The sequence below is a fragment of the Balearica regulorum genome, chromosome Z (genome assembly GCF_011004875.1).
Source record: "Balearica regulorum gibbericeps isolate bBalReg1 chromosome Z, bBalReg1.pri, whole genome shotgun sequence".
In the NCBI taxonomy this organism is placed as follows: domain Eukaryota; kingdom Metazoa; phylum Chordata; class Aves; order Gruiformes; family Gruidae; genus Balearica; species Balearica regulorum.
Window position 1 is genome coordinate 84,745,160 of NC_046220.1, and position 26,709 is coordinate 84,771,868.

Below are 26,709 nucleotides of genomic sequence, written 5' to 3' on the forward strand. Positions count from 1 at the left end.
GCACCCACTACACTGGAGAGCGCAACCACTTGCTTAGCAAGCATAAAACATTTCTGTGGCCTCTTCCAAATGAAACCACAGCTGTTTCACTGCACTAGGGCTTTCAGTGCAAGAGGAGAGACAGATGGATTTGACCATGCAGCTACTTTAACAAAGAAGATAATAAAAGACCCGACCCACGGGCTGCTTATTAATTCCTCGTTGTGGCTTAGAGATCATGTCATTTAGGAGCAAGTTTTTATTAGTTACTTCTACAAATGCCTTGAAGACTTCAGAGACGGGAGCCAAAGATGATGCTGGGTCTTCTAACAGGGCCAGACCCCCAACAGGAAGACCCAAATCTCCATTCACCTCTCTGCCACCCTCCCATGCTGGATGAGGAGAGGGAGAGATATCGGTTTCTATAAACCTTTTTTTTTTTTTTTTTCCTTTTTTTCCTTTTCCATCACCAGTTTTTGCCTGTCCATGGAGGTGTCTGGCCAACAGAGGTTTTACATGGGCTAAGTGCAGCAGAACCATCTCATGCCACCACACAGAAGCTGCCGTGAATTGTCAGGGGCTCTTTGCAGCTTTGCAGCAGATGAGAGTAACTGGTAGGCAGCACGCTCCTCCTCAAAAACCGGGACAGGGAGTTTCTCATGGCGTTCAGCATCACGCTTAGCCGACTCTTCACTGAGCGTATTTATAACTCCTTTGTTCCATGTAAAAAGGCTATGCTGACATTAACACAAAGCTGCTTGGCACTAAAAAGCAATTGATGCATTTTTAGAATTATTTGCCCTTGTCATAGTCAGGGCTTATTTATAGTTTATGTTTTCTGATTTATTAGGCCCTAAAACCATCTTTTGAATTTTGTATCACAATCAGCAAGAGTCACACCACCCATAACCCTTCCTTTTTAAAAGGCAGAAGTTTGAAGCCTAGCATGCTTTGGATGTGCGGTGTGGAAGTCTACAATAATAATTTACAACCCTTATTTTCATTCTCTGTAAGAATAATCAAAACATTTTTGGCTGAAATTACTATTGCAGCAGGTGTCTGAAGCCAGGAAACAAACAAACAAACCAACCCAGAAAGCAAACTGTACAGTGCAAGGAGCTTTTGTGGAGGGAGCTTCAGGCAAGCAAGGAAGTAGTCCTCTAGGGCAACGTTTACTTCCAGGCAAGATGGGTGTAGAAGATATAGAGCTGTTATTTTGCTACTTGCTGTCCACCTCTGTATGGGATCAAAGCTGGATTCCTTTATCTGCCACGCACCAGTGTTTTCAGAGATTTCACCAGAGCAAATTACTTCTCGGGACCAAACTGAAGGCACCAGCTGGAACGCTGGACACAACACACCCTCTGGCAGCCCCACTTTGCAGCTCATCGCTTGATAATGAATCTCTTAGATTTGAGGAACCCAGGACCTAATGAGGATTTTGCAAAATTTTTAAAAAATATATACAAAAAAGGGTGCAAAAAAATCTATCCTGGATATAAACCAACCTAAATAAACCCTGTTTGTCCTGAAAACACTAGTGTTTCCTTCTCCTTCCCTCGCCCCAGATAATGAACTTGCTGAGTAGAGCAGACCAGCAGCATAACACCACACCGAATTCCCAGCACGGTACCTGGACGGGAAGCCAGCCGCACTGATACGGATGGTCTCCAGCACTCCACAAGCTCTCAGCTGCTGCACCGCTCTCTTCGGATCAAATCTGCAATTGCATTTAGGATAGAGATTAACACAGTGAGAAGGAACCCTCATCATCAACCCACCTGATAGTCACTCTTTTGGGGACAGGAATTAGCTTCCGATTTGTGGAAAAAAGCTCTGCCCTCGCCATTAGGATAGTGGCTGAAGAAAACCATACATCCACGGATAGCTTTTGCCCATAGCCATTCCCTTGCAAACCTCAGTCTAACCACAAATCCCATGCCTTGTTTTGGGATCAGGCTGCACAGATGTCACACGTTTTCTCTCCACGTCTCAAGACGTTGTGCTTTTCAAGTGCAACGGACCTTGCTATTGCCCTACTATCAATGCCAAGTGGTACTCTTGGGGCAAGATGACAATCTGTTGCAATTAGTCTCTACAGCCATAATCTACCCAACTACGTAAAGCAACACAATTACGATAAAGAAGGGAACAGGCTACCCCACCACAAGCTGCCTGATGAACCAGACAGTATTACTTTTGCAGCTATAAGGGCAACAACATATTTCCAGAATGAAATCAAATTCAACAACAAAATAAATCCAATATATTAAATTCCATACAAAAAACGAGTAATTAACAGGTCCCATGGGTTTGCAGACCGTTAAGTTTACCAAGAACAGTGGTGCTCGTGTTCCAGGCTAAAGGCTTTGGTAGGTCGCATGTGGAAATTCAATGAATTTTTGCTCTCAGCTGCCTGCCCTCCTCTTTTTAGCCAACATTACCCCTTACCACTGGCATCTTATTTCCATCAGCAATTTGTGCTGAAAAACTTTGTGCCAATTTCCATCTGAATACTTGGGCAGTGTTCTCTCCGGCTCCTGCCACAAACCCACTTTCAGATCGGTCTATCTCTGCACAGAGTGCAGGTACCAGCACCACCCATCACTCCTCCCTCCATCCATCCACCCCTTACACTGAACACACAAAGAGGTCCCAGATCTGCAGGTTAAGATGTTAGACCCTGGAAGACGTCGTTGGATCAAGTTTGGACGCATAAGATGTAGATGTCCACAGCTGTGCTAGGTTTCCAGAACAACAGTGAGGAACAAAAGCTTTTCAGGTACCTGCTTGTCCCTTCCTGTTGCCCAAAGTATTTACACCCACAGGTCAAGATTGCATGAATAATTCTGCTTGGCCTTCGTTGTGCAAAAGCAGCATAAGAAATAGCCCTCTGCTACTTTGTGCATTTTCAGATTCCCTGGACCTGTCAAGTCTACAGCAAGTTATTCACTACAACACCTCAAACACAATGCAGGGTAGAAAAATCAGTCTTGGCTGTCACTCGCTTCAAGGAAGCGCACAAGGGTACAATTTCCATAACAATATATAATAAACAGGACTGGCAGATGGACAGGGAAGCTTCAGTCCTGGGAGATCCCAGGGCAATCTACATTGTACATGAGGGGAACTTTCCGCAACGCGGCCAAGCCCTGTTCAGTGGGGGTGAAATGCAATAACCAGAGCGGCTGCAGTGATTTATCAGCATGGAAAGCCAGGACCCTCTCTAGCAACAACTCCAGCTACAGGCTGAAATAAAGAGCTTAAAAGTGAGACAATACACATTATTATGAACTCCTTTTCCTTGCCGTGGCAAGTAGAACCACCCAGAAGGTTGTTTTTGGCCTGGAAACTCAAGTAAGAGATCACAAACTCTGCCTGAAACAGAATTTGGAAGGAAATTGTCAAAGGTACAAGCTGAAGTCAAGCATTCCTCTCACACCTCTCTCTCTCTGAAGTCTTCTCCACAATGGATGAACCTCAGACACAGCCTCCAGTCAGAAACAGCATCACTGGGTGGTGCCAATGCTTCCTCCAGGTTGTAAGTCTGACACCCCTAAGAAACAAACCTTACCTTTGCACCAAGATGTAAAGCAGGAGTCAGAGCAAAGCAGGTTGGAAGAGACGTTAGGGGGTCTCTAGCCCAACCTCCGATGTTCAAAAGCTGGGGTAGCTATGGGGGCAGAACAGGTTGCCACGGTGGGGAAGCTTCCCAGCGCATCCATATGCAACCAGCACATCACATCCAAGGGTGAGCCTGTTTACACGGATGCTTCATCCTCCTTTGCAGGATGCTGTTGGAGCCGTCTCTGCACTCTGAGGTGGCTCACCAGGAGCACTTAGACGGCTCTTGACCAGCTGGAGGGCAATGCCTCCCCACTTACAGGTCACAATTATCATCCTTTCTTAAATGTCACCACCTGCAGATTACGCCAGGGCCTTTAGAAGACATCACAAGATCTATTAGGTCCCTGCATACTAATGGCCAAGCTTTTTTGGAGTTACAGGGAACAAAATTGAGCAGAAATACATTATCTAAGAGGTCAAACAAGGCTAACAGCTATTTGCTCGCAATGTTCACAGCTTGCAATACACCTCTGAACTACAGAGGAAGATCAAGGCTGGCTTTTTGCTTCAGCTGTTCGCTCCCCTGGAAACTTGCCTGAAGTTGATATAGGTTACGTCTTTACTTTTTTCCACATTTATTTTATAAGCACCGTGACATTTTTGTTCATTTTACAAGCCATTTTGCAAGCACACTACTTATCTCCACTTTTTCATTTCCTTCTTTGCTACTTTTGACTGTTTAGTACTATGACTACTTAAATCAAAGTGATTCTAAGATGAAATTGTACAAAGACCCCCTTACTGCAATACAAGGATGCTCAGTATCAGCAGAGTACATCTATAAATTACTAGGACCTGCATTAGTCATCATTTCAGGGGCACAAAAAACACATAATGAAACCCAAGAGAAGTGACTCCAGCAAACTACAGGGACCTTCCAGTTACAGGAACAACATTACAAGGGGGGACACACTCTTTAGCAGGAGGAAAAATCCAAAGCACGCTCTGTTGCTATAATGCTGAATGCATTTGCTCATCTGAAAGCCCACTTACTTAAAGGGGAGCTTCTCGTCATTCGGCTTGATGCAACGCACGTAGTGCGGGGTGGTGGCGTTCAGAGTCTCCATAAGCAAATGCAGCGAGTTGCGGAACTGAAAAAAGAAAACCACTCGTTTTGAGGAGGGATGAGGGTGTTGTACCACGCAACCCAAGCTGGCAGGCGCTCCACGCCACCTGCGGCGCCAGTCTCTGTATGAGACATAGCATCAACCTCCCCATCAGACCAGGACATGCAGGAGCAATCCAGAGAAAACACTGTCGGGTTGAGGGCTTCCAGCTCAATGAGGTACAAGAGCAACAAACGTTTGCTCAGGACTTTACTCAGTTGGGTCTTGAAAAATCTCCATGGGTGGAAACAGCACAACCTCTCTGGGACCCTGTCGCACTGCTTGACTGTCCACACAGGGGAAAAACTGCTCTTTTTCTCAAGTTGTTTCAATTTATGAGCACCATTGTACGTTGGGATAAAGTTCAGTGAATCCCCGAGTTGCCTCCGCTGTCCTTATACCATGTCTCAGCTGCTTCCAGTCAGGACTACTCAAGCCTGCTCTTCTAGAGACACTGCTAGGTGTCCAAAATACAACAGCAAAACTGTTCCCGTCCTACAGCATGGGTCACGGGAAAGTACCATCACTTTCCTCCCCAAGAGCTTTTTATTTATCCCTTCTTCAGACTGAAGAAATGAGATCTTAACTGTACAAATGGGTCTGGATTCACCCACCCCATTCTCCTGCCATCGACTGACTCGCTCACATCATACGTTACCTGGTGTCCCACCGTTTTCTTGTGCTCCTTATTGGCAGCTTTGATCACCGGTCTGGCAGAACGAACGTTGATTTTGGATGTTCCCTTTCCCATGGAAGTGGCGGGTGCAGCATCCTTCTCATCTTGGAATAAGTCTGCTACTATTTGATACTAAAATGAAAGAGAAAGTCTGAGCACCTCTGGCCCTGCTCCTTGCTGAATGAACCCACCCAAGTCACATTGTTCTGGTCATTTTTTTCCCCATCTTAAAGGAGGAAGGGAAAAAAGGGCAATAAAGTGAAATCAAGAAGTGTTGCCTACATAAACCACATCAGGAGGACCATTGGCCATTCTGTTTTGTAGTTCATCAAACCTCAAAATGTGCACACTAAATCAAACAAGCCAAAAAAAAAAAAAAGAGGATGGCGATCTGACAGGCTGCATCACGGATGTGTTGCCCAAGGCACAAGACCTCCTGAACGTGAAGCGACTCTTGCTCCCAGGCTTCATTTCGAGCTGCTCACTCAGCATCTGATGCACAGCGCACGCCCCAGGAACGGGGTGCAGCCCGCTCCCACCACGGCCCCAGAGGCACCCTTGCTTTTCCGGACAATTAGGAGACACCAGTACTTCCTCACTAATTACCTGCATTTCAGCGTGAATAAGCAAGGCGACAGCAGCCCTGAAAGTACCACATTTAGTTCCTCAGATCCCTGAAGTCTAGGGTTTCTGGCAAGTCAGCAGCCACACTTCCACTTCATAACAGGAGAACAGGTGAGCTGGCAAATGCAGTTAATGTTATTTGTTTTTTAAAAGGCAGGATCTTCAAATTTGCGTTAGGCTGGGGAAACTTGAGTACTAAGTCAGTCACAATAAATCTGGTCTGTTTAGCAGAGCTGTTAATTTTCGCATCTCAAATCCAGCTATGCACCCACACTGGTTTCCAGTACAGCTGCACTTACAATCAAATTCTTAAATGTAAGAAAAGCCACTGTCACCAGGTGGGATTTCACTTATCACCAAGCTGAGCTGGGCTCCAGCCCGGTGACACTGCCGAAGCACCCGTGATGCCACCCCAGCAGCATGCAGACCTCCTGCTCCGGAGCAGCCGTGGGACAGGGCACCAGCATCACGCTTCCCTTGTCCGTGGCACGCCGTGCCCAACATGTCCACGTGAAAACACCGACACAAGGCAGTGGTGCACTGCACAGCACTCTTCTCTCCATCCCAGGCCCCTCCGAAAACCAAGCCTGGTCATTTTTCCATTAAGATCCCAAGAAGAACACAGGGGTTCACCACTTTATAGACATTAACTGGCAGCCCCGTGCCGTGAAGGGCTGCCTGGCTCTCTGCCACATCCCTGGACTGAGACAGGAACATTTCCAGCCCCGGTCCCACAGGCTGTTCGCACAGCTTGCTAGCACGGCAGCCTAAATACCACTGTGGAAAGGAAACTGTTTGCATCACATTAGCAAATTGCTTGCAGGCTCCAGGACAGCGCCTGCTACGGGTCTGCTTCATACTCACAGCTTTTATTTTTATCTCTGCAGCTCACTCAACTCCTACCAAAATAAAGGCTGGCACCTTTCTTGCCTAACCCTCTATCCCCCAAAAAAAAGACAATCCGACAGCTGTTGTGCTTTGATGACACGTCACTGGCTTGGGTGCTTTGACTCCTGCAAACACGGGATGTTCGGGTGACACATGCTTGATTCTGGAAGACATCCAACACCGGCTCCACTTCACGCTCTCATGCTTGATAAGGCAGCGAAACCCCCGGCTGTAATTTTACATTTCAAAATAGCTTCTCAAGGCAAAGCTGGGAGTGCCATCTACCCCTCCATTCTCTTGCTATTATTAACAGGAGTGCTTGCTCCTGCACAAATGCTCGGCAAGGATCTCAGAGGTGAGCTTTCAGCTGGTGTAAAGCAAAACTGGTGTAACTGGGATCACCATTAGCAGCCCAGCATCCATTCCACCAATGCTGGGGGATAAGATCCTTCCTTCCCAACTGGTGGAGTCAAAACCATTGGTGCATTATTTGCAATTACAGAAAACTGGAATATAGTATCTTAACAGCATGACTGTTGTCTTTCAATCAGTATTCAAATTGGTTTCCTTAATTCAAAGCACATCAACTCTCAACTATTTTAGCTGACCAGTGCTAGAAAAACTAATTAGTTGCTTTATAAAGTCTCTTTCACCATCTTGTTGACAGCAGTAATTGCATTCTAATTAGCAGAACGCAATTCTGCCTTGGTGGGAGTGCTTCATCAGCGATGCACTCGCTGGCGGAGAGGTGCTGAAGTCCTTGCCATGTTGAATTGAGTGTCCCCCCTTGAGCTGTGTATTACCTTAGTGGGAATATAAGGAAGAATGCAGTGAATACTGTATGCAGGCCTGATCCTGTGCACAGGACAAAGTCCTCGCCTTTTGCAGCACAAATTTAAGTTTTAGTCAAATTAGCACATCTGAGCAGCAGACTCAGCACTGCCACTGCTCTTGGTTCAGAGAAAGAGCTGGGTAGCTTTCAACAGCAAAAGAAAAAAAAAATATATTTGTTTATACCCATGGAGGGCACACAGTAGGCAAGAGGCAACAAAAAATAAAAATAAAAAAAGTCAGGAAAACTGAATCTGCTGGCCAGTGGGGTTAGGGAAACCAGGAGGAGAAGATCAGGTTTTGGGGACTTTGCAGGAGGAGGGCAAGGATGTTCCTGCTGAGGGAAGCTCTGCTTTTCCTCCTGGGACAGCACAGCATCGGCACGGGCTGACAGCAGCCACCGCTCCCATGTTGTTAAAGAAATGGCTCAAAGGCAGAAGATCATCAAACTATCACTCAAAGGTTCTCAGAGCCAAGTGCATTTGAGAGCATTTTAATCTAGATCACAAATGCAGATTTTGGTGTCACCTACAGAGCCACCACCATGAATTCACAAGGTCCTAACACCTGATCCCAAGGAGCATCAGCTTAGTTTGGAGGCCAAGTAAGCCCAAACGTTTGGCCTGAGCCATAGAAATTCCATGTTTTAAGGCCAAGCAAACCAGTTGCAAGGAGCAGGGTTTGGGTTTTTTTGCTATTAAACCAAAGCCTAGCCTGCCCTGACATTATGTTATGGTCCTTATAGAGAGAGAGAAGAGGAGCTGATGCTGTTAATAAACTCATTTCAGCATTTTTTTAAATTGCTTTTTTTAAGGAATGAGTTGCAGGTGGCACCGCCCTCCCCACTCTACAACACACTAACCCGATGAGTTACAGCTCTCCTCTGCACCTATAGGGAGAAGTCAAACAGAAATCCCTATCAGACACTGCCAGTTCTGCAGCACTACCTCCAACAGCAAGTTCAGCCCCGGCTAAATAATTCATCACACAGCATCAATTATTCCTGCAGGTCACCTGGCATTTCTAGCAAGCTCTAATCATACCCAGTCTTTACCCTGGGAAAGCTGCGAGCTTCCCAAGCACACAGAGATCTTGATTTAGGTGTTATTAAAGCCCAGCTTTGGAGTTATTAGACTCACAAGTGCCCCCATGGATGAGAAAGTTGCACATCTTGCTATCTTCGTATGGATTCATTGCTGAGACACAGGGCAATCCACCAACAATGCTCAATTAATTTCCCATTTTCATCTCTCTCACTTTGCCAGGAACAAACTCCTGCTTAAAACGCTCCTAAAAATAATACTTCCTCCTTCCTCCCTCATTACACTCCTTATTTATGGTGGCATATGGAAGGTCACACCCAGCCGTAAACCCAAGGGAGAGTGGCACAAAGAGGAGAAATATGGATATGCAACACATCCACTTGCAATGTGCAGGAGGGATGCAAAATGTGCAACACACAAAAAAAAAAAAGTCAGTTAGCAAGCTGGTCTGTGCTGGGGTAGGCTTTGAAATGGTTTGGAGAAAAGCAGATATATTCCTTCCTACACCACCCACAAGGTCTGATGGAAACAACGGTGCCTCAGAGTCATGCAGTCTCAATCTTGGCTGCTGGTTGGCATGTTGAACTTTGCAGGGCTGGATTTTCATACTACCTTAATAAGTGAGCTGCCCCTGGAAGGGTTAAGGTCATTTAAAATCTCAGCTCATTAATTGACAATGAAAGACTCAACGTTGCAGGGGGGATTTTTGGTCTGGTTCTAAACAATAGGAGCTTGAAATGCCCTAAAAGTCTACATCACTGACACTTTTAACCCAACGCACCCCAGTGCGGATGCATGCTCATGGAGCAGAAGAGTCAGCATAAAACCGGCTCGGTTCACACATGCAAGTGGGAAGTCTCCAGCTTGAAGCCCACTTGCCAGGTGCTCGTTTACTGCAGGCAGGACCCACGCCAAAGCCTGCAACACCCCACAGCTACTGCTTTCCTGCTCCCCACACACCACCGAGTACACAGCTCCTGGGACTAAGAGACTTTAAACCCCAGGTGCCAAAAAGCTCTTTACCAGGAAACTTGGCATTTGAGGTCAGTCAATACGTCTCTGTTGGCACCGATACAAGTGGTGACAAGCTGTTTTTACAATACCCGGGAGAGGAAAGGTACATGGCAATCTTGTAATATACGAGCAACAGCATCAGTATTGTGTTAATTTGTTAATATTATTTTTGGCAGTGTAAAATAGCTCTATAGCAGCTGGAATATCTCAGAGTTCATGTTACATTTCCAGCACTGTACATTAACCCTATTTTTTGCATGCTAATTATTAAAGTCATGAAAAGTCACAGGGCCAAGTATGATGGACTACCGCTAAGGGGAACAGCCATTTTCATACAGGAGGGTGGTAGGGTCAGCACCACTACCCACAACAGACAAACTACACTGCTGACTGTGCCTTTTAATACCAGGATCACCTGTGGCTCCACATGCTTTTGAGAACACCTTTAGTGCCAAGTGATGGGTGGGGAGCTCCGAGCAAGAGTCAAGTGGGATTTACGCTGCCCCATAACTGGCTGTTCCTTATTTTTGCTCTCTGTGAACAAAACGATGAGGATCGGCAGGTTTGGAGAGGATTTTTGTGATGCATCTTGATAGGATACCAACACCAGGACAGAGGAGAGCAGAGGACCATGCACATCCACACCTGGGTGCAACCGCAGCCCCCGGCACCCTCCTCTCCCGCCTTACTCCCTCCTCCACATCTCTTTTATTTGCCTCTTCTGCTGACGTTTGTGGTTGGAGGCACCTGCACATTTCACATACACAGCAAGCTGAAGGCTCGTACGATGCCTGCACTTTGGAAAGCAGCAGCACCGATTTAGCTCCAACCAGGACCACTGCCCCAACTTCTTGCTTTTACCTTGCTGGCTTTCAGGATGTCGATCTGTTCCTCGTACACGGTGTCACGGTTCTTCTCCAGAAATCCCTCGCTCTGGTACTCCACCTAGCCAGAGACAAAGGAAGAAGCCCAGAGGATAAAGCCCAACCGCACAGGGACAAGGTGCTGTGCCCCACCACCCCCCTACTGTCAGGAGCCCACCTGAGAAATCTGAGAGGGAGAAGCGGTGTGGGGAGCAACTGGAATTTAAAGGTCACTTTTTATCAAAGACAGTGAATCTGAATGAAAGCAAAATCCTTAACACAAACACGAATGGTTTCTTAGCCTTTAAACTGCTCTGTACGGGACCCAACTGCACTTCCACGGAAACGAGGGGTAGAAATGCTCTTTTGTTGACTCTTGAGTTCCTCGTAAACTAATCAGTAAACCTCAGATCTCCTGGCTATGTCTCTTGTAGGTGTCTCAGTTTTGAGACTACAGAGAGTTGGGGAGCACGGGAAGAAATTTGAAAGGACAGAGGAAAATGTAATTTTTTACATTTGAAGTTGGCTGAAATAACTGATCACAAAGCAGACAGTCAAAGCTTGCAAAGGAACAACATTTGTGAGAGATACGTGTGCAAAATCACGTGCCTAAGGAAAGGTGAGTATCAACCTTTCCCACGAAAAGTGCTGCTTGCCTGCAGAGCAAGCCTGGTTAGAAGTGCCTGCACAAGGTTGCAGTACCCACATGTCACCTGGCTCCTCAGAAACATCCTCAGCTTGGTCTTATATTTTCCTTTCTAACAAACATGAGTTTTGGATAACTTCAAGCTTTTATGTTTCTTATTTGCCTCTCACACCAGGGTTTCAGTGAAGCTGGAGCCCACAGACGAGACCCTACAGCACTAGACACTGGGACTTAGAGACCCACAGTTGGCATTTTCTCCCTCAAAAGGGTGGAATCAGCCCAGGGTCACCTCTCACGAGCTTCTCCCCACTGTGCCTCGCTGATGCTCACAGCTCCTCCTCTTCACAAATAATTTCCTTTTCCAATATATTTTCAGTCAAGCTGCCCTTGCAGATACTCATTTTGCCACAGCTTTGAGAAAGAGGATTTTTCTCTACCCTAGAAAGCACAACTATTTAAAGCTCAGCACAATAATTTGGACGCTGAAGTCCTCCAAGCTGATCTAGATCAGAGCACCCAACCAAGATTACTGCCAACCAGGCATCCCTATCGCCAAAAAGCAGCTCGTAAGTGCTATAAACTAATTTTTCTTCGTGTGGTTCTTCCTTTTCTCCATGCATTTCCCATTTCTGTGTTTGAGTCCCAGCAGACGCAACGGGCGCCCGGTTACCTTATCTGCGAAGTGCAGGACGATGAAGGAGGTGTTGGACATGCGGGGCTTCTGGAAGTGCTGGCTGGTGGCGTGTCGGTCGTACAGCTTCTGTGCCCAGTTCTGGTCGGTGCCTTGGGGAACCTGGATGGGGAGAAAAATGGACTCAAAAACTGTGGTCAGGTACAGAAAAGAGGTGTGGGGAGGTTTTGGAGGAACCCTCCTTATGGGCTTCCTGTAGTCCACATGGGCTACAGCAATATTTGAGAAACAAAGTCCACCTCCCAGTTCTGGCGGCGTGTGCTACTTGTATTTGTCAAGAATATACATGAAAATAATTAAAATTTTGTTTCCAGTGAAATACACCCAAATGCTGTTTCTGCTCCAACTGCCAGAGCAGCTCTTGCAGGAAAAAAAACTAAAGCAGTATCTCCTGGATGCCAAACTCTCCTTCTGCATCCTATTTACACTGAAATCAGGGTGCAAGTCCTAAGCAGACCCACACTTGAAAGGATTTGACCATAGTATTCCAAGATATCAGGTGTTGCCCAAGACATTGCTTTAGTAGGACGGGGCAGAGAACAGAGAAATCCTAAACAACTACGATGACAAAAAAAAACAAAAAAAAAACCCCAAAAAACCACACCACCAAAAAAAAAAAAAAAACAAAAATAAAACCACCAAAAACCTGTGCAGCAAGGGAATAGGGTACATTTCACAAATCAGCAGTTACAAGGAGGGTTTGAGCTTACCTTCCTACTCAGCACCTGCAATTTTTACCCAGTAAATCATTGTCGACTTAATGCAATATATTGCCAAGATTAGGGGGAAAAAAGAATATTGGATTTATTATTTTGTAAGCACATATAGCTGAATAGCAGCATATAACAATTAATTATAACTCCTGATACTCTCCTGATTACAATTCCTTTCCCTAAAGGCATGTTTAGGTCCCAACCCCCTCCAAAGCTTTCTAAAAGACTACGGGTGTACAAGGAAATCACCGTGGCTGTAAATATCTGAAATTTTGTACTTTTCCAGCGCAACAAGTTTGACACAAAGCAAAATTCTTAAAAAACAAAGGAAACAAGGAGTGAAGTTTTTACACTCAAGGGCTGGGGACCAACAGCTGATGGGGTCCGTCCTCATCCCTCCTGCCTGGATTATTTAGGTTAGAAAAGGAGAAGAGACAGAAGAAAAGTGTTAGGTGATATTTAAAATTAGATGGGGCAAAGCCTAGAAACCACAAAACAACTCTTCAGCGTCAGGGAAAGCTCTGCATCATCCACCAGGTCTTTATGTAGATCTGTCTATAAAAAGTGACAGAGGAAGTAGGGGAAGCAAATAGTAAGAAGGAAAACTTCAGACAGATGAGGAATATTTCTTTATGCTGCTCTGAAACAACCTTTGATTTCATGCCAGCAAGCCAAAACAAACCAGAAGGGTTCTGGACATCAGCTCCTGCCCATCCCCATTAACTGGGAGAGGTGGCTGAATTAAACACAGTAACCACTCATGCAAGTCATGCTATCCCAGAAGTATTTTATATTTTACAGTTGTTAAGTGTGGCAAATTATGGATGCACATAGAAATAATACAGATTAGATATAAATATTAAAAGACATTTATTTATGCAATTATATACATAGTTTATGCAAGATAGACATGCATATTTAAACTATGGAGTTATATAAATGCAGATGGGTTTCTTTTTTACATATAAATATGAAATATAACTGATGAAAACATCCTCTCTGGGGCAATCATTAGGTCTCTCCCGTTCGGGACCAAGCCGCAGGTGCAGAGCAGGAGACCACAGCCACCTGAGCTGCCTGATGCTGCAGAGAGCAGATTCATCCTGCACCAGCTCTCTTCTAGGTCATCCACTTTGGTGAAAAAACTGCTTATCTCAGAGCTGAGCTTCAAAGGCATCGCTCCCGACTCCCAGAAAGAGAGTTTTGCCATACCCACACCACTCCCTGCTCACCGTTGTGCAGCCTGGGTATTTTTAGTTGCCTGAGAAGCACCTGATAGGGACCAAGTCCCGGAGATAAAAACTAACAGCGCCATTATCTCTACTATTATAACAGCTTTTGGTACTGGCTCAGCAGTTTAAAGCCTTAAAGCCAGTGAGAAAGTTAGAGATTATCTCATCAGTGCAAGACTTTTTTAGGGGATGGGGAAGATGAAAATCAACTGCCTTGCAAGTATTGTAAGGAAATTTCTGAATAGGAAAAAAACTCAGATAAGTAATTTCACGAGGTCACCGCTTCTGCTCGTCTGTCCACACCGTCCCTCTGCCCATCATTCTGCAAAAAAAATCAGTGAGGAAGTGTAATCCCAGCCACCTCCCGTCTCCATACACCGTCCTCTGAGCTGCCAGGAGCTACTACAACTGAAATCAAACCTACACAACGCAGCCAGCATCAGCCTGTAGGCTCACGTCCAGAGCTTTTCTATCAGAGGCATCCCAGGGTCAAGAACCCAGCACGACCACCAGACGGCCGAGGAGATGTTTGAAGATGTTTGGACTAACGGGTGAGATTCCCTCCACTATCACCTCCAACAGAAGGACAATTAACTGGACAAGCAATGAAGGTCCATTCAAACCTAATGACTAAAAGTCAACCCTCTGAAAACACAGTAGAAGCTATTTAAATTTCTATTTCTTTTCTCCTCATCACTCCAATATATGTTAAAGCCTGAAAAGAGTCTGGGCTTCCTCCGTGCTCCAGGGACACGTTCCACTGCAAGTGATGTGCCTGACTTTAAAGTCATAAAAGGTGACAGCATGACGTAGGCGAGGTTATTCTGCCATCGGATTAGGCAGTCCACCCGAAAGGAAAGCCCAGAGGTCCAGCCTCCATGTATCTGCTTGTGGAACAGAAATCCCCCCGGACAGGACCGTGCGGCACAGGAAGATGACATGCTGATTTCTGATGTTCAAAAAATTAACAAATCCAGACAAGGAAAACACATTTGCTCAGATACCCAAGTTCACAGAGATGCACAGAGACAAGTGCGATTGAAAACCGGTCTGCTAGAAGCAGACTTTAGTGTTTCTGGCACCTGACAGAAGGACACAGGAAAGGTTAAAGAGCATCTTTTGAACAGTGTTAGAAAATGCATTTGGCACATTAACAGTGTAACACGATGGCAATGTGCCATAAAACACATAATGGAGACACAAGAGTGTTTGAGAACATGAGGGAGCGTGCGGGTTTGGTTACACACATCGCCCTTTGGCAGCCTCAGGGTCATGTTGCTTCTCAGCGGAAAGAATTTCATTAAGATCCATAGTAAGTTGTGAACAATGATGCTGTGATTGACACATCAACCCTTCCAACCAGCTCATTCTTGATCAAACCCTTTTAGAAGCACTTCATGCTGGCTCCTCCTCTCCAGAGCACGGAAGTCACTCTTCACATGTTCCCTCAAACCCTTCAAAGTCTTCCTTGGAAGTCTGCTGTCCCCTCCACCAAAGTAATTCCCTCCACAACACGGCCAACCATACCCCAAAGCCATCCCAGACATCCAAGCAATCTTCCACGTGCCTTCCCAACTTCCCACGACTGCATATTCACAAGACAGTCTCCCTCCTTAATGCCCTAATGCTCTACCTTGGTCTCCTTGCTCTCCTCAAGGGCTCTGCTCTTATCCCAAATTATAGCCTACCACCACCACTGGCCCCACGGTGACTCCATCCACACTTCACAGCTCACTTGCAGGGAGGTTTTCCTGGATGCCCTTCTGCCCTTTCCCTCCTCTTCAGGCTCATCGGTTTGTGCTAGAGCACTGCAACGTTGCCCCTGTCATGGTGGCCTTGGTTTCTGGCCGAGGCCATTTCTGTGAATGGGACATGAACTCTTGCTGTTCCTCTGGCATCTTCTTAGGCCACAACAAAACCAAGACGTCCTAAAAGCTCCAGATCCAGGCAGGTGACACTCCAGTGCAGGAAACAGGGAAAAAGGCACTTAGAGGACTCCAAGGTCACTTAGCAGAGGACATAAGGTCACAGTCCCATGGAGATTATAAGGCTTCCTGGGCAGACCAGGGACATAACTGGAGGTTGGACAAAATGACCTCCAGAAGCCCCCTCCAACCTTAATAATTCTACAACAGCCTCCAACTCCTGAAAAAATCAAGCATATTTAAAAACACCCAAACCCAAACACATCCTACATCCCTCTTTTTTTCAGAGCTAGTGTTTTAACATTTGCTGTCATGAGACAGGTTTAGTCCTTAAAACTCCAATCTCGAAAGCCCTCTCTTTCATTGCCAATTCCTGTTCCAACTCTGCCTGGTCCCCTTCTCTAAACGGTGACAAGACTCTCGCATAACCTTCGTTAGCTTAACTGCTTCAGCACATACCCAACCACCCCCTTCCCCACCTCACATTAAAGATTTTTTTTTTAAAAAAAAGAAAAATCCATACTGTGAAACGAGAACATTAGCGACAAACCCTCTGCATTTGCACTAATGTTTTATTATATTGCCAGGACCCCCCTTGATGCCATTTCAAGTCCCAGAGTATATTTATCTGCCGTTGTACCTGCTAACGAGATGGCTTGCAATTACCCTATTGTGGTCCCGCGCCCGCGGTGGCCAGCTCTCCTCAAGAGGTGAAACGCTGCTGCTGGTGATGTGGGGGTGAAGGTTTTCATCTATAAACTGGTGTTTTCAGTTGACAGGTTTTGCTGGAATTTTCATAAAGCTGGAGAATGCTTGCAGGTTATTATAAAAGAGTAAATTAGAGGGCCCATAATAAGGGCCTGTGACTAATGACAGCATTTCCCATTGACAGGTAAATACCAAGATAACTGGCATTTGATGTCAAGATGGGGGTGGGAGGAATAGAACTTGTGTTTCAGTTTTTTGGTAAAAAAAAAAAAAAAGCACAGATGGACAAAGTAGTACCAGGCAGATCTACGGCAAGGTTGGCCATATACCTGCTGTTGCATAGGAGTTGCTCCATCTAACGCGATGTCAGCAGCAGCAACTAGTGCCAGGTGCTTTGGAGAGGAGCAAAAGGCATCATCAGCCAATACGGCACGAGGGAAACTTGCCTTATGGTCTTCAAAACCCTCAGGATCTGGTTCTAGACTGAAGAATTTAACACGTGGAGCAGAGTGTAATATCAAGCAAATAATCTGACCTCCTTCTGAGCTGACATGCTATTTTCAGGGCATCAGATTAATTTGTTCTCATTTTTAAGGAGTCTTCCTGATACTGGATTTGAAAATGGCAAAGCCCCAGCTCCAGCTCATCACAAAGAGATAGCCGAGCATCTGTACCCCAGACAGGGCTGAGCTTGTGGAACGTGCAGGTTGGGACACCCTCATCATGCCTGGGAAGGCAGCCCTGTTGCATGGAGAAGAGCAGCCACTTGACAGGCCACCTTGCTTCCAGACAAGTCATACATGTCCTTAAACCGCAACAGGGACACTAGGCTAAATAATGGATCCCAAACCTTTCCCTCTGATGCAACATGACACTCCTGCCCTCGTGCAACTGGATCTGTCCCGTACCCACAAATCCCACAGAACCAAAAGGAATTCACTGTGTCCTTCTCATCACTTCAACTACCCTGGTGAAGGGACCCTTGCCTGCTTCAGCTCTCCCACCACCCCTTGCCTCACCCTTCCCTGCCCTCATTCAAAAACCCTCAAAGCCCTTCCACAATCAGTAAGACATTTCCTGGCACAGAATATATCCGAATCTCAATGGAAACTCTTCCCAAAGACAGCTTGTTGATCACACCATAGCAGAACCAGTCTGAGGATCCGCAAGGTAGCCACATCAGCAGGAAGACTGTCATCATCCTCTTCCAATAGGCTGTTCTCAGCATTAAAAAGATTGGTTGAATCTGTCCAACTTCTAGCTAATGCATGCTAGGAGGTTTTTGTGTCAAAAGGTCTGAAAACCCTCCCACTGACTATCACAGCCACTCACGTGCAGCGCTCAAGTTCCTTTATCCTCAGTATCACAACATTTTATAGTCCTGGTGTGACCACACATTCTCCAGTATTTCCTCATCATCATTGCTGTGCAGACAACAGGACTGGAAAGGATATGAGCTGCTCTGCCCCATGTAGGAGCCCTTTTCATCACACCATCACCCTGAGCTCTCCTGTTGACATGACCACACCTAAAAACTCTACACTTTACACCTACTCTTCACACCAAAGACCTTCAAAACAGCCATCCCAACTTCCCAAGAAAATCTTCCATCTTACATTTCTTGTTCCACATATATTTGATAACTCATGACTGAACAAGGAGTGAACAAGGAGTCCAACCTTTCTTATGGATTCTCATGATGGGTTGCCATTCTGGAATTTCTGCTCAACTTTTAAGCAAGATTTAGTTCAGGCTGTCATGAGAGACAGATAATAAAAGATCGCAAACTACTCTCCCAATATTACAAGCTTGGTTTAAAAAACAAAACAAAACAAAACCAACCAACCACAAACCCAAAACTCAGAAAAGCTGACGGAAGACACAATTCCAAACCCAAGAGAATAATTCTCAAGGAATGGCTAAACAAGAAGCCTACACAACTGAAGACATTTCTACAGGTCATCTCTGACTCCTGCTTCTCTATCTCAAAGGAGCAGATGGGACATGCAATTTCAGTCTCCTGCAAAACGTGTGAAATCCAGGCCTGCCTGAAGTCAGCCAGAGCTTTGCATCGACTTCAGCAAATCCTCGTTGTGTGGCTGATGTCCCTTGATGCTGCAAGGCTAACCAAACTGGAGACCCTCCCAGACACTTTTTTTCTATAGGCCATGTGCCACTGAAGCACAAATTCCAGTATCTGAACTCTGTACACTAAATGCAATCAACTTTATCCCAAACAGCTATCACAAGAGGACTCAGGTTTCCCGTTGGACAAAATAAGGCTTGAGACAGGGAGGAACTCCAGCTCCTGGATAATGTTAAAGAAATCAAAAGTTACAAGCGATGGCTATCCCTATGCACAGTCAGGCCAGAAACACGAGCTCTGGCAATACCTGGTGAGACCAGGTACCCAGGTTGGTAGCAAACATCTGCCAAGGAGGTTCTGAACAGTGCCAAAGCAAAGTGAATGCCAACGGCCTACTCTAGCCATAAGCACCCCAGCAATGCATGTGAAAGGAGATGTTTACCCTCTTGCAAGCTGCCACAGGTTAAAGTCCATTTTTTAACCTTTTATAAAAATCAAAATGCCAGCGAAAAGGTGGGTGGTCCTCTTTACCTTGCACTCTTCATCCAATAGGTCCAAGACACCAAGTTTCGCCTCTATAAGATCTATGCAGGGCTGGTTATCGTAGAAGTCTATGAAAGTCCAAGGGATTCCCTCCTTCATGTATTCTTCTTGTTCCAGCTTAAATACGTGCTGAGAGTGGAAAAACAGCAGAGTTACTGATCATCAGCCCCTTCCCTGTTCACCCACTCGTCCCCACTGGAGTAGAGCATTCCACCAGTACATCCAGAAATCATAGAAGCTTTAGGTGCCCTCATGTACAGCTTTGTAGAGGCTCTGCCGTTTAAATAATCTAGCTTCTGGCAAGGAAAATAAAAGCATTACACTAGAAAACCATGGGGCAGGGGGGAAATAAAAGGCTTTAAATGACTTTCACTAGAAAACGACTGAAGCTGTCACTACATTTAGGTGTGAACCATACATTGAAATGGCAATGACATACATCTCTCTTGGGCTGAGAAAAATCCCTCTCTCCTTTAGTGCTCTGCTGATTAAACTAGTGACCTGCAGCAGGTTCACAAGCTGGGAGCCAAGCCTGGGCTGAGCAAATGTGCCCCCATCTGCGAGCAGAGCTTCACAAAGCGCACCCGTCACCCTAGAAGAGATATCAGCAGCAGTATCTAACTGACTCAGGAATTTCTACTGTAGATTCTTATTAAAAAAAAAAATTTAAAAAAAAAAATCTTTGCATGGCTTATATATCTCAGACCTCTGCCCAAGCAGATAAATTGTCTCTGGCTATTTCTGAGATACTCTAAGCATATTAACAAATGATTTTTCAAATGCACATTTTTCTTCAAAGATGGCTTTTAAAAATCTCTTCAAACATGTCATCTCAGAGTTTGAATTCATAAGCTTCAGAAGTGATAGTTGGACATACTAAGAAAGATATGAGTAGTGCAAATACAATCCATAATTTACTTTTCATTTTTAGCAGCAGTGATCTGATGCATTAGATATACCACAAATGTTCATGTCCCCGCATATGATATGGTTTCAAAATGCCAAGTTACTCTGCAGTATTTAGCTGCTCAAATTTAAGAAGTTTTTTCTTCCCCTCGTATCCTGAAACTAATAGTAATTTTTCCCCTGCTTACAACAAAAACAGAAGATGACGCCTTTACTGGTTTCATATCCAGTGCAGGTAAGCGCTTGTATCTAATAAAATGAAGAATCTCAGGCTTCTGTGAGGCATGTCCAAGTGAAAAATGGGGAGTGTGTCCAATCCTGCTATTTAACACAGAGTTGTAGTTGCAGGGGTTTAAACCACACTTAACGGTCAGGTTTCCACCCACGCTTTGTCACACACTGGATATCAGGACTCAGCACAACACTATCCAGGTTTATCTCAGTTTAGGATTGAAACTATGCCAAAAAAAGAGAAATTTGGCAAACTACCCATTTATTCAAAACCATCAGTGAACTTTGCATCAACCATTTGCAAACCTGCTTCCCATATCAAGCTTATCAATCAAGCAAGCAACATTTTCAACTTGATATGAATATTTAGTGCAATTGCAATGTACAATCACTGCCCAGGAGAGAGGGTATCCCAAGGACTACATTCCTGCTGGCCATGCTGCAGGTAAATACCATTAAGCAGAAGCCAGACAGACAATAATGCCGCCATCATACATTTTCTGCTAAGTTTTGTGGAACGTTTCCAAGCTGACCTTACCGAGTTGAACTGCTGCTGGAGCTTTTCGTTGGCGTAGTTGATACAAAACTGTTCAAAGCTATTCACTTCAAAAGTTTCAAACCTGCAAAGCAATGAATAAATCAGCATTAAGTGTTGCTTCGTCTCAAAATCTACTATTCTCTGCAACGGTGTCATCTGCTTGACGGGGAACACCACTTATTCAACCGTCTCTTCACATTCGTCCTATCCCAGATCTACACTTTATTCCTCATTCCCCAAAACGTCTATCTTTCCTTGCCACAACTCAAGGGATTCAAGAGGTCTGTTCTTCTATGCACAAATGAGATATTTGGTACTGCTGTAGCTTCCTGCCCATCAGGAAGCAGTGCTGAGACGAGAAATGTAACAGCCTCTCTCGGGGAAAAATATTATGAAATATGAAGTCCAAATAAATTCATTGCAAAGGTGATGGAGAAACCGTAGCTGCTCTCTTAAAAGATCCAACACAGTGTTCTAAATGCAATTCAATAGAGCAGAAAAAGGAAGTATTACATTCATAATTACAGCCTCTGTATTGCGTCCCTGATAGCACAAACAGTAGATACATGTGAGCAAGTGACTTCTGGAAGGCAGAAGGTGCTTTCAGCTCCAATTCCAGCACGTTCCTTAAAGGGAGTTAGACGTTGCTCTCGGTGATGTCCCTCTTCACCAGGGCTTCAAAAGCTCCCCTTGCCAAAACACTTTCCCACCCCTCCACGGGCCATGGGCCAACTCCAAACTGAGCTCAAAACTAGCTTCCTAGTCACAATTAGAAAAGAAAAAATATGCAGTTTTAATAATAGAAACTACAGGGAAGCATCAGAAAGACAGCAGAGCCCCTGAGGCGGTTGAGGCTGAAGCATGCAACACCAAGGGACAGGCAGAGGGAGCTGGGCTCACTCTTAAAAAAGGAAGTTTTTCAGCTAGCACAAGGAATTATGTTATTTATATTTCTATTTTTAAGGCACAGTTGGAGGAGGGAGAAAAAAAAAAGTCTTTGACACGTGACTGTAAGGATTAAACTAAAGGAAGAAGTGGCAAAGCTCCCTGAGCTTAATAAGCTGTTGTAATGATAAATGCGTGGCAAATTAATTGCTCAGGTAACAGGTACTGTAGGAGCTGGCAGAATAGTCATAAAGCACTAAACAAAGGAAGGCCCTTTTTTTCCCCAGAATTAATATTTCTGGTATTTTCTGAGGACTACCTGGCTGCTACCCACGTGATGCAGTTACTCCCCAGGTATTGCAGGGGGTAATGCCCTCACCATACAAAATGCCTGAGCCCTTGGAGAAAGGCAGTGGAAAAGGAAAAGGGGGAATGGCAGAAAGGAACCACTTTTGGGCTTTTATTTTCCCAGTGGCTCTGAAGGAAACCCAGGACCTCCTCTCCCTCCGCCCGCCCCGGGGCCAGCATCGCCCCGGAGCTGATTCAGCCTGTGCCAGGCAGAGGATGCTCAATCCCTCCTCATCCCAGGAACTGAGCTTTACAGTCTTTAATGGAACAAATTCTGGTGTCTGGGACCAACAAATGTTTATATTAAACATGTGGCCAGAGCCTCAGTGATGAACATGTCCTTGAAGAGCTCCTGCTGTGCTTATCTTGGTTGCAGATCAGTGCCTTCAGCTCTTGCAACTAAAGGGTCTCCCCCTTGGAAACACCAGTTCCTGCAGGTTCATGATCAGAGTAGTGGGCCAAGAAAGGATTTAACTAAAACAGAGATGGAGAGGCACAGTGAGCTAAGTGGAAAAAGACAAGGAGAGCAGGGGTACAAGAGGGAAATACATTGGAGTGGAAACTCTTTTTCTGCCTCAGAGATGCCAGATGTGATTTATGAACCCTCCCAGCGAGCACCAGCCAGGAACAGAGCAGCTATACAACATCAGCTCCAAGGGAGATTTTGTGAAGTCACTAATTAAGGGACTCTGACAGCGCAATTTGCTAATTGATGGAGCAGTTTGGTCGCCACCTCCCTGCGTGCCCTTGCCAGGAGGTCCTGCCTGCGCAAAGTGACTGTGCTAAGACGACATCCTAATGGGAAAAGCAAACCAATGACTGTTTTGTTTCTATTCATTTTGGTGCCTATATCCTTGTGCAAAAAACAAACACATTCACCGCTCCAATCCATCACCAGGGCTCCCGGAAAGGCACATCCCAGCTTGGGGACAGCTCCTGCAAGTGGACATTGGGGAGCAAATGTTGCATTTTGGCTTTTCTCCTGTTCTGCTGTACAACTGGTGCCTCCTAAATCTGCTGCAGCACCGGGTTTTATACTAAAATATTTAAAGTTCATAAATAAGTCCAGCATACAGCTGGCCACCTGGGTGTTTGCACTTCCCCTTACATGGCAAAAACAAGCCATCCCACCAAGTCCAGGAATGCCACATGAATCCACTCTTCAGATGGACCATGGTATTGCCACTATAGCAAATGACGCACTTTCAGTAAATACATTAAGGTTTTTAATGCTGCACCCTCTCACCTCAATACCAACAGATTTAAGGATGTGGAGTCAAATGATAGAGAATGCCCATCAGGACATTCAAACCCCAAAGGCTCTGCACCCTTGGTTTGGATGGTGTTCCTAGAAATCCCACCCATGGGGACAGTCATCCTCCAGGAGCACCAGGACAGAGGTGCTCTCAGGATGTCAGGGACATGCCGTGGAGGCTGCAGGCAGCGTCCCTGCCTTTCTAGATTAATTCCTCTGTGAGAGGAAAAGGAAGAACAACAGACATTTTGGGAAAAAAAAAAATAAAAATAAAAAAAAAATCCAGTATTTGGGAGAATGCATTAAAGTTCCCAAATAACCTGAGTTTGGGGAACCAAACCACTTTTAAGGACTGCAGAGACTCAGGCACTCCCGGCACCAAAAGTCCCTCCATTGTTAATTATTCAGCATTTAGACAGCAATACCCCCTTCTGGAAGGGATTTACCATCTCTTTAGGAGACTGGACTGATACACAAGTGGTATGGCCTGGAGCACAGACACCATTCCACTGCAAACCTGCCTCTTTCAATAGGACCTTGCAGGTACCCACGGAAAAAAAATCCTGCTGTACTCTGTGGTGACACCAGTGCTGTAAAAGCATCAGCTGGCCCACACGCTGGATGTGACGTACAGCAGACCTGCAGCTCAGGGAGGTTTTTCTTCCACACTAACAGGTTTTCAAGCCCAGCTTAATCTTTCATGAGCGTTATCCTCAAGTCTCCTTTTATTCAGATTTCTGAAACACCGTGGCTGATTTTCTAACTCAGACATCCAATTTTCTGCATTGACCCACTATCACCCGCATGGCTCCATCTCAAAGCTTTATTTATCATATCCCAGCCTGCAGAAATCTCTGTTTGTAGCAACACTGATGGGAAACAGCTTTTCCATCTCATACAGACTTCGGACCAGACTGTGCCAATCCCAGCTGATGATTTAAGATCTTCCAGGTCCTGTGCTATCTACCTAGGACAGACACTTGCAAAGCTCTGACAGCCACCTCACCTTTTCAAGCCATCTCATTGAAATCCCAAACCAAAGAGGACTGTATTCTTATCATACTTGATACAAGTGTTCCTGTAAACTTTGCCATATGGCTCGCTGATGGAGCTGGGCAAGCAGTGGGCTACACCCATGCTCCAGCACTGACTTCTGGCATCCTTTCTGCTGCCATGGCTGTCCAGTGGATGTTAAAATCAACATCCCAAACATCAGCAGCTGTAGAAACCCCACGGGAGGTTTTATACACAAGATGCAATTCCAGTAATTGCGTAGGTATTACAGCCATAAAAGCTTTATGCATCTGACCCAGAACTGCTTCAGCAGGATTTTATTCTGAACTTCAGGTTCACCTAGATCTGACAGACCTTACAAGGAGTCTGCCACGACACGCGATTTGGGACTGAGCAAGCACAGCGACTGCACTGGGTCAGGGTCCAGCTCCTGGAGCAGCTACAACTCTCACCCTGAAGTTGCAGGCTGCAAGCCTTGCCCTCGGTTGTGCCAGAGCTTTTTACACCTTACCCCCTGACCGCACATTCCCAAAGCCCTCCGAAAGCCCTCGCTGCACAAGGACCCTGCAGCAGTGCTTTCACAGCTGAAGAACAAAAGTAGTTCCCTCAAACCCCACAGCAACTCCAGGCAGAGCCAAGCTCAGCTTTTGGTCTCCACATCAGCACCTTTACCCCTAGCTCATCTTTAAGCTTGATGCTTTAGACAGCACGGTGGACAGAAATCCTGAATTGGAATGGCATGGGAGGTAAATCCCAAACGCCAGCGCTCAAACAGATCTGCGGGCACCATTTCAGGGTCAGGGTTGCACAACCTAAAGGAGGATCAAAACTGCAAACCACGCACAACTGCGCTTTTTTGCATCCCTTCCTATTATTCCCATCACCTGCCACAAGCCAAAGTCAGGCGTGCACTGCCAGAAGAGCGAGACAAATCAGAAAGCATTTTTAAGGCACAGCCTTAAAAGCAGAAAGCGTGCCTACCCATAGATATCCAGCACGCCGATGAAGGAGTGCTGCTTGGCGGTGGTGTGCAGGGCCTTGTTGATGTGCTGCACGATCCAGTTGAATAGCTGGGCATAGATGTGCTTGGCCAGGGCGTTCCGGGCGTTCACCACTTGCTGCACGGACATGCTCTTCACGTAGGTCTCGGCCGTGGTGATGAGCTTGCGATGGCAAAGCCAGTGCTGCATCTGGCTCTGCTCCACTCCCAGCAAGCTGCAGAAGTTGTTCAAGTGCTCGTCCTCGCTCTGAGGGGCGGAACGAGAAGTAACGTTAGCAAGTCGGTGATACTCCAAAACTGGAGTTCTAACACCACGCTCCCAGATCAGTGGAAGAAATTAGCAGCATTTCGTAACTATTAGCAGCATTTCGTAACTATTTAGGGAAATACTGTGTTTCTCTGCGGTTGATGAGAGAAGTGATGAGCACTCTTCCAGTTGCACCAGCCTGCATGGACACGGATGAAACGGCTCACACAGAGCTCTGAACGGGGTACACCCTGCAGCTTTCCTCTGCTCGGGCTATCCTTAAGGTCTCGATCTTCGTAAAGAGCAGATTTCCATGGTGACTGCCAACAGGAAAGAGCACTCTCCACTTTATTCCTCCTTGTGCTGCAGCTACACAGTCCATCAGAGCAACCTTGACTAACCCTCAAGTTAAAGCTTAGGCTATGCCATTACACTGTGCCTTTTACAAAATAACTCCACTTTGAATAACACAGCTGCACAATGTGCATTACCAGAAGGGGGTTGTGTTTTGCATAATCAATAAAATGAAATGTCAGCTTCACTTTCTCCAGCGCATTGTATTTTTTTCCCCCCCTCAAACTAAGTCAAGGCAGTTCTGAGTCTCTATTACAGATAGCGGGCACTGCCTTTTGGACACTAAGAAATCAATTTCCCTTTCCTCAGTGTAATAATACATATCTAAAGGAAGTAAAGTGTTTCCAGTTAGATACATACTTGTATAGAAGCTGGATGGGTTTGGGGATGGAGAGAAAAATGCATTTTAAAAGTCGTCTAGGATGCTTTTTTGCTCTGGTATCTTTTTGACCATGGATTCAAAGTCTTAACAGGATTGATTTAATACCATGCAATTACGTTTGAAAGTAATTAAACAACACGTGCTCTGTTAAAGAACTCAACATTGCTGGAGCAGATCCCTTTTACATATCCATGTGGTGAAATAGCAAGCAAATTACCCCCAGCCTCTGGGGTACCACTAAAAGAGTGTGCAGAACCCGTTTTAATACTTTAATTAGGAAAAAACGACCCAGTCTGGGATGCATTGATAATTGACAGGACGGTATTTTCTGGATAATCACTTCCCCCTCGCCCC

At 45.6% G+C, this 26,709-nt stretch overlaps 1 protein-coding gene across 2 annotated transcripts in view; it reads right to left on the reverse strand.

The window, feature by feature from the left end:
* The window catches only part of MYO5B (myosin VB), a 148,808-nt gene that overhangs the window by 59,941 nt on the left and 62,158 nt on the right, over positions 1 to 26,709 (reverse strand). For both annotated transcript variants that reach the window (XM_075739704.1, XM_075739705.1), the window contains exons 10-17: positions 25,354 to 25,619; positions 20,871 to 20,952; positions 19,184 to 19,324; positions 11,968 to 12,090; positions 10,650 to 10,733; positions 5,371 to 5,520; positions 4,600 to 4,697; positions 1,613 to 1,699 (exon numbers count right to left, since the gene is read on the reverse strand). In XM_075739704.1, the coding sequence (XP_075595819.1) occupies positions 1,613 to 1,699; positions 4,600 to 4,697; positions 5,371 to 5,520; positions 10,650 to 10,733; positions 11,968 to 12,090; positions 19,184 to 19,324; positions 20,871 to 20,952; positions 25,354 to 25,619 (1,031 nt within the window). The remainder of the gene's footprint in view (positions 1 to 1,612; positions 1,700 to 4,599; positions 4,698 to 5,370; positions 5,521 to 10,649; positions 10,734 to 11,967; positions 12,091 to 19,183; positions 19,325 to 20,870; positions 20,953 to 25,353; positions 25,620 to 26,709) is intronic.